This window comes from Staurois parvus, unplaced genomic scaffold, assembly GCF_062004578.1.
Source record: "Staurois parvus isolate SC_StPar_1 unplaced genomic scaffold, SC_StPar_1.0 ptg000536l, whole genome shotgun sequence".
NCBI lineage: Eukaryota > Metazoa > Chordata > Amphibia > Anura > Ranidae > Staurois > Staurois parvus.
This window is the reverse complement of record NW_028318332.1, coordinates 661,882-676,832: the sequence shown is the minus strand read 5'-3', so window position 1 is coordinate 676,832 and position 14,951 is coordinate 661,882. Positions and strand designations below refer to the sequence as shown.

Genomic DNA, 14,951 nt, shown 5'->3' with positions numbered 1-14,951 from the left:
CATGCTCTCATTTTACCAGAATAAAGGAGACCCTGCTGACTCCTTTCAACATTCCCTTCCTTCTACCACTTTTGTTGACTTTAAAACAAATGTCCAGATGGTGGCCAGAGGGAAAACAAAAGCAAGAAAAAGTTTGCACTTTTTGTAACTATCAGTTTATTAATAAAAATAAAAAATGTGGTATGGTGCTGGTCCACGGGTCCCATTATAAATACAGCCCAGATTTCATGGTCACGCTTGATAAACACATCAGCTTTAAAGCACTAGCAGATTTATAAACTCTATATTTGCAAAGTTCGAGTGCGTAGTTTACTATTCTTTTGCTTTTCAGATAGATTAAACCCAAGTGCGCCAGGACACTCCAATGCAGTTCTAAATACAACTTCCAACTTTCTGAGCATATCACCCAAATCAAAATCAGATTGTACAAACAAATGTCCATAATTTAGAACATGAATACTTTAAGAACAAAAATGCATCAGCAAAGGCTGGTTAAGACACTTAAGATTTGGACTGAATATGGCAAAAAATTCCAAGACTGACTCGATTGGTGTTGAGTCATGTGAAAGATCTTTGTGTACTTTTAGTTTGATAGTAAAATTAAGCTTAAACATGCATTTCTTAAATCCTGTATAAAAAGAACTTATTCATGCCATATAAGAGGACATTGAAAAAAACAAAACTGTAACTGTAATAAAACTGTCTAAAAAAAAAATAAACTTTAAATACAATTGCCAGCTTAAATGGAACTTCTGTACAGGATCAGCCCCCCCAGCATTGCCACTATGGCGCATTGCACAGATGCGCTTAAAGGCTCTGCTTGGCTTTTGGGACCCAAAGCCTTGTGGCAGATCTGTGCATATGTGGGCATGTGGAGAAAGATGCAATTCTTGCCTAGGCAAGAAAGAAGTAAGTGCCTCTTTGCACAACAATAAGATTAGTAAAAAAAAATATCTAATTGTAAAAGGGAGGCGGAGGCAGGGCAACAGTAATTTTGGTCATCCATTCATGTGCTAAAAATGCTTCTGCTAGCCAGAAAGAAGAAAGATCACTCTGCGGCTTATTGGTTTAGGAAAAATCATTTGGTGAACCTCAAGCTCCTAGCAATCCTAACAAACACGTTATGGATACTTCAATGGTAATAATGGGGCAAGGGAATTTGTTGTAATAGCTTGTTATATGCCACTATAGATAATGATGCAGAGTTTATTTCTGACAGCTGTGTGAGAACAGATTTTTGTAAATATGGTGCAGTGAACGAATCCCCATAACCAGATATGTATTTTAATGCTGTTTTATAATCTTTAACACAATCTGAAACATCACATTGAAAATTGGTTATTAGGCCTCTAAACACTCTTCTATGATAGCGTATGTGCTCAAGAACACATAGACGTTTAGAGGCTGAAAAAAAAAACAGGAAAAGCATGTTCAGGGGAGAAGCTTTTTTTCTGCCAAAAAAGCCTAACATGCCTACATGCGTGTAAACACATCTAAATGTGACTTAGGGCTAGGTGTGTTTAGCACATGGGCGTTCATTTATTCCAAAGCCCAAATACATTTCTATACTGGCCAGTGAAGGAATGAAGACCCAAGCACGTGACACTTTTAAACATATTTCTAAAAAGAGGCTTTAGGCATGTTTTTAAGGCTGCTTTTTCCTCCCTTGGCGCATAGGGGTCCAGGGGAGGAAAAAGACCCCTATGCTCCAAGGGAGCTCGAACTGTATGCTCCAAGGGAGCTCGAACTGTATGCTCCAAGGGAGGTCGAACTATATTATTTTTATAGACTTTTTATAGCTAAAGTTATTTGTTTAATAATATATATTTTCTAAATTGAAATATGTTGTATTCGTTTTTCTACAGGGATGAAGAAAATGCTGTCTTCACAAGCAACACTGCAAAAGAACGTTGGAGTAGAGCAATTCAAAAGGTAAGAAGAATTCAATGTCATCTTTTCTACACATTTAAATGTAGCATGAGAATAAAGCAGAGCTTGGCCTGATTAAAAAGAAACTGTCATTAGACAAGAAGCAATAGTTCTGCTTGGCTTAGATGATTACATTCACACAGCCTTCTCAGCAGGCATAGTTCTTCCTGGTAATATTCAACTTTTTTGTCTGGTTGAAATCAGGGTGGAATGGGATGAGGGGGATAAAACTTTATATTTTTCTGTTTTATTTAGCAACTAGTTTATTGAGGGACAATGGACAGAGAGTAGGCAACAGAATTACTGTTGTGGTTAAAGATTGGATCTGAAATTAATGCTGTTACCCAATTTATTTTTGCTTTAGTTTTAGTTTTTTTTTTTTAGTTTTGGAAACATTATTTGCTGTCTTTTACTGTAGCACAAAATGGGGAGTACTTCTGCTTTGACTAGCAGGAATATCAGTATTTCCATCCTGGGTTCTGGGGGTACTAGTAGTACCAAAGTCACATTTAATGAAGCCAGCACTACTTATTGGAACCTAGAACTGATGGATGCTTCATTAGTCTGACAGGTTAGCTTTAAATGTGTTATTGCATCTTGTACTTGCAATTACTTCTAATGAGGCAACATGAACTATAATCTGAGCTTAATTTCTACTTTTGGACTGAATAAGTATCCATGTTTATTTATTTTCCTATATACTTATGTGTAGTGGAATCCTACTAAAGGGTATTATAACCCCTTTATTGTACAGTATATCAGACAAATTATTACTTTCTTGTAAAGGATATATACTGTACATACAGTAATAAAGTGTGTGTATGTATGTGTATATATATATATATATATATATATATATATATATATATATAATTTATAGTGATGTAACATTATTTTGCTTCCGCTGTGCGATGAGACACCTAGCTAACAGGTGGGAAGCCTCACTTTCGTCATTCACTGTGTGTGCTGCTAATAATACAGAGTCATGTTAAAGCCTACTGAGCTTCAAAAAGGGCACATTGTTGGTGCCTCTGCGACCTTGCCAATTTTTTGCTGTGTTGCAAGGTTCAGTATCAAAGGTTATGACGGCATATATAGTTTGCAGGAAATTGTCATCTGATAAGCATAAGCATGGTCGACGTAGTCAACTGACCAAAAGAGACAAAAGGACACTGAGCAGGATTGTGACCTGGAATAAGACAGCAACTGCTGCAAAAGTGACTGCAGAGCTCAATCTTCATGATATTTATATACAGTTGTGCTCAAAAGTTTGCATACCTTGGCAGAAATCGTGCAATTTTGGGATTGCTACTGAAAATATGACCATGCCAAAAAACTCTTTTATTTAAGGATAATGATCATATGAAGCCATTTACTATCACCTACGTTTTTGGTTTCTTTTTAAATCATAGTGATAACAGAAATCACTAAAATGGCCATGATCAAAGTTTACATACTCTGAAATGTTTGGCCTTGGTACAGACACACAAGGTGACACACAGATTAATATGCCAAATAAGTTGCAATTAGTGTTTGTGTATAGTCAATGATCTTGTTAGCTCTCATGTGGATGTACTGAGCAGGCTAGATACTGATCCATGGAGAGCAAAAAAGAACCATCGAAAGATCTGCGTAACAAGGTAATGGAACTTTATAAAGATGGAAAAGGATATAAAAAGATATCCAAAGTCTTGAATATGTCAGTCAGTACTGTTCCATTACTTAAGAAGTGGAAATATCAGGGATATTTTGATACCAAGCCAAGGTCAGGTAGGCCAAGAAACATTGCAGCCACAACTGTCAGAAGAATTGTTCAGGATACAAAAAGTAACCCAAAGGTAACCTCAGGATAAATGCAAGCTGCTCTGGAAAAAGACGGTGTGGTTGTTTTTAAGGAGCACAATACGATAGAACTTGAACATAAATAATCTGCATAGTCGAGTTGCCAGAAAGAAGTTTTTACTGCGCCAATGCCACAAAAAAGCCCAGTTACAATATGCCAACAACAGCTTGACATACCTCACCAGGCTGTTTGTGTCAAAATTTCATGATTTCTGACATGGTATGTAAATGTATGAGCAAAACTGTATAGTTAAGACAATGTAATAGCAAATAGGTAGACCCCAGTCCAGGAAAATGTATATACAGAACATCTCTCCTCCTGAAATTACATATCTGCTCAAAATAATTAAAGGAACATTTTGAAAACACATCAGATCTCAATGGTGAAAAATATCATGCTGGATAGTTATACTGATATGGACTGGGTAATGTTACGGTCGTAAGGATGTCACATCATTTGATAGAAATGAAAATTATCAACCTACAGAGGACTGAATTCAAAGACACCCCTAAAATCAAAGTGAAAAAATGATGCAGCAGGCTAGTTCATTTTGCTGACATTTCATTGCAGCAACTCGGAGTGATACTCAGTAGTTTGTAAGGCCCCCACGTGTTTGTATGCATGTCTGACAATGTCAGGGCATGCTCCTAATGAGATGGCAGACAATGTCCTTGGGTATTTCCCCCCAGATCTGGACCAGGGCATTACTGAGCTCCTGGACAGTCTGAGGTGCAACCTGGCAGCATCGGATGGACCGAAACATGATCTCACAGAGGTTTTCTATTGGATTTACAGTTGTGTCCAAAATTATTCAACCCCCACTGAAATTGAGTGTTTTGGCCAGTTTGACATTGCTTTTGATCATTCAGTCATCTTGCTTACATTTACATTAAAGAGGCACTTGTAGGTCAGACAAATATAACATAACAGTTATAATGAAATAACCACAAATGTCTTTTCTGTGCTCACAGCATTATCAGTTTTATTCAACCCCCAAGTGACATTCAATCTTAGTACTTAGTACAGCATCCTTTTACAGTTATAACAGCTTTTAAACGTGAAGCATAGCTTGACACAAGTGTCTTGCAGCGATCTACGGGTATCTTCGCCCATTCTTCATGGGCAAAGGCCTCCAGTTCAGTCACATTCTTAGGCTTGCGCACTGCAACTGCTTTCTTTAAGTCCCACCAGAGGTTCTCAATCGGATTTAAGTCTGGTGACTGCGATGGCCACTCCAAAATGTTCCAGCCTTTCCTCTGCAACCATGCTCTAGTGGACTTGGAGGTATGCTTGGGATCATTGTCCTGTTGAAAGGTCCAACGTCTCCCAAGCCTCAGGTGTGTGACGGACTGCATCACGTTTCCATCCAATATCTCCTGGTACTGAAGAGAATTCATGGTACCTTGCACACGCTGAAGCTTCCCTGTACCTGCAGAAGCAAAACAGCCCCAAAGCATGATTGACCCTCCACCATGCTTCACAGTAGGCAAGGTGTTCTTTTCATCATAGGCCTTGTTCTTCCTCCTCCAAACATAGCGTTGATCCATGGGCCCAAACAGTTCTAATTTTGTTTCATCAGTCCACAGAACACTATCCCACAACTTTTGTGGTTTGTCCACATGGCTTTTGGCATACTGCAGTCGACTCTTCTTATTCTTTGGAGACAGCAAGGGGGTACGCCTGGGAGTTCTGGCACGGAGGCCTTCATTACGCAGTGTGCGTCTTATTGTCTGGGCTGAAACTTCTGTACCCACATCTGACAAATCTTTTCTCAGTTCCTCAGCAGTCACACGGGGACTTCTCTCCACTCTACGCTTCAGGTAGCGCACAGCAGTCGAAGTCAGCATCTTCTTTCTGCCACGACCAGGTAGCGTTTCAACAGTGCCCTTTGCCTTGAATTTGCGAATGATGCTTCCTAAGGTGTCTCTTGGTATGTTTAACATCTTTGCAATCTTCTTATAGCCATTGCCCTTCCTGTGAAGAGAAATCACCTCTTCTCTTGTCTTCCTGGACCATTCTCTTGCCTTCACCATGTTTGTAACCACACCAGTAAATGTCTAGAAGGAGCTGAGTATCACAGTCATTTTAAAGCTGCCTAATTGGTGCTTATTATGCTTGATTGCTGCTCGGTGACATCCACAGGTGTTTTCAATACCTGATGGAAAGCACCTGTATGAACCTCTGTTCTTCAGAGTGGTAGTCTTTAAGGGGTTGAATAATTGTGGCAATGAAGAAACCACATAAGAACCATTTACTACTGTATTACATAAACAATTGATGTCATTTTAGTTGCATTTGGGTAGTTACAACGTCCTTGTAGGATTTGATTCTGAATACAATTCCAAATGTACACTATAGTCCCTAAACCCCTTTACAGCATTGGGGGTTGAATAATTTTGGACACAACTGTAGGTCAGGTGAGCATGGGGGCCATTTAGTGGTATCAATGCCTTCATACTTTCGTCACATGAGGCCGGGCATTGTCATGCACCAAGAGGATCTCAGGACCCACTGCACCAGCATAGGGTCTGATGGGTCCAAGGATTTCATCCCAATACCTAATGGCAGTCATTGTGCCATTGTCCAGCCTGTAGAGGTCTGTGCGTCTCTCCATGGATATGCCTCCCCAGACCATCACTGACCCATCACCAAAATTGTCATGCTGAACGATGTTACAGGCAGCATAATGTTCTCCACAGCTTCTCCAGACCCTTTCATGTCTGTCACATGTGCTCAGGGTGAACCTGCTCTCATCTGTGAAAAGCACAGGGCGCCAGTGGCGGACCTGCCAATTCTGATGTTCAATGCCAGTCAAGTTCTATGCTGTCAGGCAGTGAGCACATGGCCCACTAGAGGACGTTGGGCCCTCATGCCACTCTCCTGAAGTCTGCTTCTGAGACATTCACACCAGTGGACTGCTGGAGGTCATTTTGTAGGGCTCTGGTAGTGCTCATCCTGTTCCTCCTTGCACAATGGAGCAGATACCGGTCTTGCTGATGGGTTAAGGACCTTCTACAGTCCTGTCTAGCTCTCCTAGAGTAACTGTCTCTTAGAATCTCTTCCATGCTCTTGAGACTGTGCTGGTAGACATAGCAAACCTTCTGGCAATTGCACATATTGATGTGCCATCCTGGAGGAGTTGGTCTGCCTGTGCAACTCTGTAGGACCCAGGTAGGGTCCAGGTATCACCTCATGCTACCAGTAGTGACACTAACCCCAGCCAAATGCAAAACTAGTGAAACACATTCAGAAAAGATGAGTAGGGAAAAAAATGTCAGTGGTCTCCGCCTGTAAAACTATTCCTGTTTTGGGGGGTTGTTTCATTGTTTCCCATCTAATGCACCTGTTGTTCATTTCATTAACACCAAAGCAGCTGAAACTGATTACCAACCCCCTCTGCTACTTAACTGACCAGATCAATATGCCAGGAGTTTAATTGACTTGGTGCTATACTCTGATTAAAAAGTGTTCCTTTAATTTTTTTTTTTGAGCAGTATATTTTTGGTATAGTGCTGTACTCTGTCCTTCTATGAGCTGTACAAAGAGTCCAGAAATTGATCTGCAAGCTTGGAACTGCATGGAACTTCATTTTTTCTAATTGAAACCTTTGGCATACATGTTTCACAAGTGATGAGTCACTGCAGTGAGTTATACACTTATGTTTGTGAAGTGCAGAAAGTACTTTGGAGCTCTGTAAAGACTTTTCATCAAAGGGACTAAAGTAAGCCTGAAAAAATATGGAATGAAGACGCCTTGAACCTCCTTATCCTATTTAGGGAAAGGGAGCATCAACTGCTGGAGTATAGCATCGCCATGGGCCTGAGCTTACACAGGGAGGTTAAGTGGCTGGGTTAGGAATGGCTACAAAACCTGAAGTAACTGGGTGGACCCTGAACTGTAGGCTATGCTTGGGCACATCCCATTGATCTGAGGAGACTCAGCTGTCACAAGAGTTTCCCCTCCTCTCACCCATTGTTATATTTTGTCACAACTTTACTGACGGTTTTGACCTTGCCAGCAATTGATGTTCAAGATGTGTTCAATAGTGACCAACAGAAAAATCCAAAATCAAAATGTGTTCAACAACGTCCAACAGAAAAGTCCCAAAAAGTCTCAATAAATTCCCATATAAACTGGTGATATCTTCTTACTTCCCAACAATTTCCAATTTTGCTTTGAGAAGATTCCTCCTCTTCCTCTCTTTATACCTCAAAAAATTAAATTACACATAGGTGCATTATCCTCAAAACATAACAAAAATTAATGGTAATGTGCTCACACCAAAGTGTTCAAAAACATGCCCCAAGTGACCATGTCTCCATTCAGTGACCGCAATTCCTACTCTTACTCAGTCTGTGAATAACTTGCTTGCTATATGTTGATTTTTGAGATCCTTCTAAAAATCTTACCAATACACAAGACCCTCCGAAAGATATAAATCATATATATAGTGTAATACTGTCAACACATGAGCATCATATAATGTGAATCAGTGTCACACACCACACCAGTGACATGCTGCAAATTACTTTGCAAATGTAAGCGCTTTTAAATAAAGTAAGAAGTTTTTTTAAAAATGTTGGTATGCGATGATTGTATGTTCTTCCTCTGGGTATTTGTGTTTGTATCTGTGTTTGTATAGCGATGGAAAACATTGAGACCCGGCAGAACCCCCCCCGTCCTTTTTCCCCATCCAAGAGCAGGGATTGGCAGGACCTCGCACTGATCATAGAATGTACAAGAGCACAGCACACCTGTATCTTTGGCATGATGACACAAGACGTAAACTGACCATGATAGCTTGGATCAGCTGCCATGCCTCCACAGTCAATTTACTTGTAGAAGAAGCAGCATAGGCGGGATCAACCAGGTAAATTAGAGCATCGGCAGCGGGAAATAAAATGCTAAATTTTATTCACATTTGATTAATTTAAAGAGACAGTGCACTGTTTATTTTTACCTCTACAAACACTTTAATCAACTTCTGTGTCTTTTTTGGGGGGCGAGGTATTGGTTTATTAGATGGTCATAAATAAGTCTATGCTTCTCAACAGTCAAGGAGTGTTAAGCTTCATTGGCTGATAATAAAAATTGTAAATACTTGAGAGCTACTAAGGTGGTATTAATATATAAATATACGTGACTATCTACTGTGAATTAATAAAGTGGTGCATCAACACTAATACACATACTCATAAAACTGTGTTAAAAGGACAATTAATATATAATACGTTTGTGTCGCGCTCCACCTAAAAAACTAAAAATATGTCAATATTATGAGTACTAAACCATATCTCTCAAATAATATATCCTCCGTGCAATCTTTCTCAAAATGGTATATAAATCAATATATTCTTATGAATATAAACACCTAAGTGCTATATTTTAATCAATATATTGTGAGAAATATTGTGCTTAAAATAACTAAATAAATACATTTTTTGTGAATACAACCTATAAAGTTAAATTTGATATATAAATAAACTCTAAAAATAAAAATATATACTAAATTCCATAAGCATGATTTCAATATTAAATAAATTAATGATGCAAGTGAAATAAAACCAATAAAATGTGGTATAAAAATTAGTCCTCTTTGTGATCCTGGTGTGCTGAGAAATATGTATGCTCACCATGTATAGCCCAACTATTAAACAAGGCTATATGGGCTTTTTTGTCCTTAACTGGACCAGATGTAGATGTCCATGCTGCAATCCTGTGTGTAGATGCTGATATGTAGACTATAATAATCTCCTTCCACTGGGGATCTCCTGATCTCCCTTCTGGACTGTGAATATAGCATGGATGGATGAGGATTTCTCCCCTTGTCCTGCAGGGGTCTGTCTCCTATTTCCTCCTCTACCCTTTATTCCTCCAGTTTATGCATGGAAAAAAGAAACATCCACATAGTGCCTTATCCTTTTATGTAAAATTTATTTGATTTCAAAGTAATGTGCACTCACATGAAAGGTTAAAATATATAGCCTTTTTATATACAAGCTTTGCTTCAGTGTGTGCTTGTGCACACTATCGGTACTTGCCGTTCTGCTGACTTAGGTGGCGTCGTGACGTCAGAGCCCCTTGGGGTCATAATACTGACATATTTTTCGTTTTTTAGGTGGAGCGCGGCACAGATTTATTATATATTAAGCTTCATTGGCTGGATGAAAAGGAGATATTAGAATATAAAGTTTCAAAATTTCATATTTACCTTAAAAAATAGAAACTTTAAAAAATTTTTTTTTTTTTTTTTTTAGTCCTAAAGATACTAAAAGAAAGAAAATATGTACTTTACTCCTTTTAACTAAGGTCATGGTTATCTGATACTCTTAGCCCTGGTATCATACCGATGCAGCTTTAAAGTCACACAACTTTAACATCCGACAATGCTGTATGACTTGTATGCGACTTGCTGTCACTTCAGGTGATTTCAATCATACAGCTCAATGCAAGTCACAAGCAAGTCGCACAAAAGTAGTGCAGAAACCTTTTTTAAAATTGCTGCAACTTGAGTCGCAGCTATTACAACAGGCCATAAACATACATTGGATGCAACTTGTCATGCAACTATGAAGTGGCAAATCACACAACAAATCACACTTTAAAGCTCTGAGACAAGATATTTGTTATCAGAATGAGGTGGCATTTGACACTTTAATATCAAGAGTCATCTGCACAGTAACACTAAGGTAGATAAAACAAATCTGCAAAATTATTAATGACTTGAGTCTGTACAGTGTATACAGTTGTGTTCAAAATAATAGCAGTGTGTTTGAAAAAAGTGAATAAAAGTCAAAATCCTTCTAATAGCTTTTATTTCCATACACACAAATGCATTGGGAACACTACACATTCTATTCCAAATCAAAACATGAAGAAAAATATATCAAATTTGTGTTCCTCTAAAAAAAATTGAAGAAAAGTGAATATTAGACTGTTCAAAAAAATAGCAGTGTTTGTATTCTTCTTTACAAACTCAAACATTTACTATATAAACTGAAAAATGTTTGAAGATTTTGCTTTCCTTTGAATCACTTCAATAATATTTAGTTGTATAAGCACTGTTTCTGAGAACTGCTGTACATCTGTGTTGCATGGAGTCAACCAACTTCTGGCACCTGTGAACAGGTATTCCAGCCCAGGATGATTGGACTACATTCCACAGTTCTTCTCTACTTCTTGGTTTTGCCTTAGAAACTGCATTTTTGATGTCACCCCACAAGTTTTCTATTGGATTAAGATCCAGGGATTGGGCTGGCCACTCCATAACATCAATCTTGTTGGTCTGGAACCAAGATGTTGCACGTTTACTGGTGTGTTTGGGGTCGTTGTCTTGTTGGAACACCCATTTCAAGGGCATTTCCTCTTCAGCATAAGGCAGCATGACCTCTTCAAGTATTCTGATGTATTCAAACTGATCCATGATCCCTGGTATGCGATAAATAGGCCCAACACCGTAGTATGAGAAACATCCCCATATCATGATGCTTGCGTAACCATGCTTCACTGTCTTCACAGTGTACTGTGGCTTGAATTCAGTGTTTGAGGGTCGTCTGACAAACAGTCTCCGGCCACTAGACCCAAAAAGAACAATCTTACTTTCATCAGTCCACAAAATGTTGCGCCATTTCTCTTTAGGCCAGTCAATGTGCTCTTTGGCAATTTGTAACCTCTTCAGCACGTCTTTTTTTCAACAGTGGGACTTTGCGGGGGCTTCTAGCAGATAGCTTGGCTTCACATAGGCGTCTTCTAATTGTAACAGTACTCACCGGTAACTTTAGACCTTCTTTGATCTTCCTGGAGCTGATTGTTGGCTGAGTCCTGGCCATTTTGGCTATTCTATCCATTCAAATGGTAGTTTTCTGCTTTCTTCCACGTCTTTCAGGTTTTGGTTGCCATTTTCAAGCATTTGCAATCATTGTAGCTGAGCAGCCTATCATTTTCTGCCCTTCTTTATATGTTTTCCCCTCTCCAATCAACTTTTTAATCAAGGTACGCTGTTCTTCTGAACAATGTCTGGAACAACCTATTTTCCTCAGAATTTCAGAGAAATGCACTGTAACCAGCATGTACAACATTTGCTGCCTTCCTTCCTTAAATAAGGGCAATAATTGCCACCTGTTTTTCAAAGAATGAATGACCTCACTAATAGAACTCCACACTGCTATTATTTTGAACATGCCCCTTTCAATTAGTGATTCAATTACACAGAATCAGCAGCATGCATGTCATGACTGTTGGGTCTGTTGGATTTCTATTACTCTACTACACCTGCTAGTAAATTATTTGCCATGTAGAAATATCATTTCTACCAAAAACAGTGATTGATCAGGTTAGTGATGTCTGACTGCTATTATTTTGAACACAACTGTACATCCCAATTCATTTCTGTGTTTTCTAATGCAGTGTGTTAATGCACCACAATAGCACACGCCAGAAAACGCACCTGAATAATGATGAAGAATCAGAAATGTATTCTTAATTGTCTTATACCTCAACCCACTGTAACTTTACTAGTTTCCTTTGTGTTTGTAAGATTTTATTTTTCCTCTTCACTCAATTCAGCAGTATTTTTTTAGTATCAACTGATCTTCTTTGAACTATAACATCTTGGTGCTTTGCTTTAAGTTTCAAGTTCTTTCCCAGCCTGCAAGTGCTAAATATTGTGGTTTAGTGGTCAACAACAATAATAAAAAAATTTATCTTAAGGAAAAAAAAGTACATTAAGTAAGATCCTTAATTGAATGCAGACATTTTACAGCATGGTAGCAAGTCACTGTGCCTCTTGCCTATTGCGATATCTTAAATTCTTGGTATTGCTATTTTTTCCATACTGATTATAATAGGTCACATTGATCAGATTTGTTAGAAGGTCTCTAATAATTGAGCATAATATTGCAAGCATAACTCCACATACCTTGTCAAGTATCGCTAATAATTCAGACCTATGTAGGTAATGTAAATTGACTGCAAACTTTCTGTTTTATTTGCTGCATTCTATTCGCTTTATTTTAATTATACATGCAGGCAAAAAGCACACATTAATTACCATAATCAAATTAATCTTTGGCTGTTGACAGGTAACTGTGACGTAGAAGACCCTTTTATTAAACACTAAGAATAATGCATGTGTAGGAATGCCTTGTATTATGTTAATGCTTTTTATTATAAAAAAAACTTGTAACCTTGTTGCTTTTTACAGCGTTCGGCATTGGTGTTCTACCTTTTGGGTGCTGGGTAATTTTAGGAAATAAGACTGTGGTTGTAATAAACTATATGACCTTCATAAATTGGCAAAAAGCAGTGTCATACATTTGATGAGCCAAAATAAGTAAATAAAACTGCACTTTTGTGTTCCTGGTGAGACATCTACTTAGGGACATACTGTAGTTAACCTCAGGCTATCAAGATCAATCAACTCTTATGTCTAAATGTGCAGACCACAGAGTTAGCTGTACAGGTGCATTAGGACCACAACATGTAGTGCTGTACTTCTATAATAATATACAAAGACATTTTTGTAGCCTTCTAAAAGCACTGTGTAATTCTGAGGTGGGATATCTATCACTGAGGCACTCTTTAATTCCTGATTGGTGCTTATGAGTAATTTATGTTAAATATAGGTCAAGATAAACTTTATTATCATATAGTCCTTGTAAAGTTCGAGGACAATAGTTTTGAAAGGCACTTTTGCTCTTTTTCGATAAGACATTTTGTAAAGCCGCATCTTAATTTCCTTGTACAAGAGAAATATTTGGCGCACGAAGAGGAAAAAGACCAGATGTATAATGTGATGGCTAGTATATAACCACACAAGTAAAGTCCTTAAAGTCCAAAGGTGGTTAAGGGATGATCCAACAATGCTTGACTCAGTGTAAGCCGATTCAAAAAGAGCTAGAAGAGACTTTGTGTGAACTGTAAAAGAGAGATAAGTAGCATCATCAAAGCGCAGCAATAAAAGCAAATAATTTATTTCCACAAAATTGGCAACTCACAATAGTAATAGTTAAATGAGCCCTTACTGAACTGGTGTCAACCTTTGTGCAACTCCTGGCCGGTCCCGCTGCAGGCAGGTCTCTAAAGCACTGTCTTTGGCTGTGCTGGTGGTCCCCAGTACTTCTTGGTTGGTGTGGATCCTCAGGGCATGCGGGAGTGATGTCAGCTGAAAGTACAGCAGCAGTAGATGTGGAACGCGTTTGGAGCATGCATGCTCCTTCATCAGGCCAACTGAAGGAGCATGCATGCTCCAAACGCTTGCCATGCGTACTGCTGCTGTACCTGGAGCTGACGTCACTCCTGCCTGCCCTGAGGATCCATACCAACCAGGAAGTACTGGGAACGACCAGCACAGCCAAGGACAGTGCTTTGGAGGCCTACCTGCAGTGGGACCAGCCAGGAGTTGCACGGTGGTTGACACCAGTTCAACAAGTGCACATTTGGCTCATATTGTGAGTTGCTAATTTTGTGGAAATAAATTATTTGGTTATATTGCTGCACTTAGATGGTGCTGCTTCTCTCTCATTTATCTTAAATCCCTTGTGTAGATTAATTGCAATATTTAATGCAGCCTCTAGATGTGCTCATAATTCTCTAGATGACTCTGTAGTGCCTTTTATTCAGGTCCCACCCAGGAGAATCTAGGCAGCCAACCTGTCATGCCAGACTTTTACTCTGTAGTATAAATAGTAAGGTTGGAAGAACCATGGGACACTTGCTGATGGAAAGAGAAGGGCACCTAACTAGACTGTGGGAAACCAGGGCTTGTAGCTTCCAGTTCAGGTGAAAGCTAGACTATTTTCTAGAGTGGGTACCACCATGATTGAAATCTACTGTTACTAAAGCAAATCTCTTTTGTAGGAAAGAAATCTGGATTTGGTCAGCCATGCATGATTGAATAATGTTTGTCTATGTACTTTGTTATACAAATTTTTGCACAGTGGACAGGATTTAAAGGAGCATGAGATTGAGTCCCATTATTCCAGTGTTACGGAGGGTAAGCCTATACCTGGGGAGCAAAGATAGAGATTGGCTTGGTTAGGAAACGGTAGTGATCAGAAGAAGAAGGGTTGGCCAGCCTGGTGATGGTGACACATTTTTCACCTGGGCTATGTTCATTGTACCCCAGGACCCTTGTGTTTTTGGGCTTGGTGTGTGGCATGACCCCTGATGGACCTGGCTT

General features: G+C 39.0%; 1 protein-coding gene across 1 annotated transcript in view; it reads left to right on the top strand.

Annotated features, from left to right (window-relative positions):
• LOC149451494 (protein unc-13 homolog B-like) overlaps window positions 1-14,951 on the top strand; it is a 189,968-nt gene that overhangs the window by 148,130 nt on the left and 26,887 nt on the right. The window contains exon 7 of the mRNA XM_089690608.1: window positions 1,866-1,932. Coding sequence (XP_089546734.1) covers window positions 1,866-1,932 — 67 coding nt within the window. The remainder of the gene's footprint in view (window positions 1-1,865; window positions 1,933-14,951) is intronic.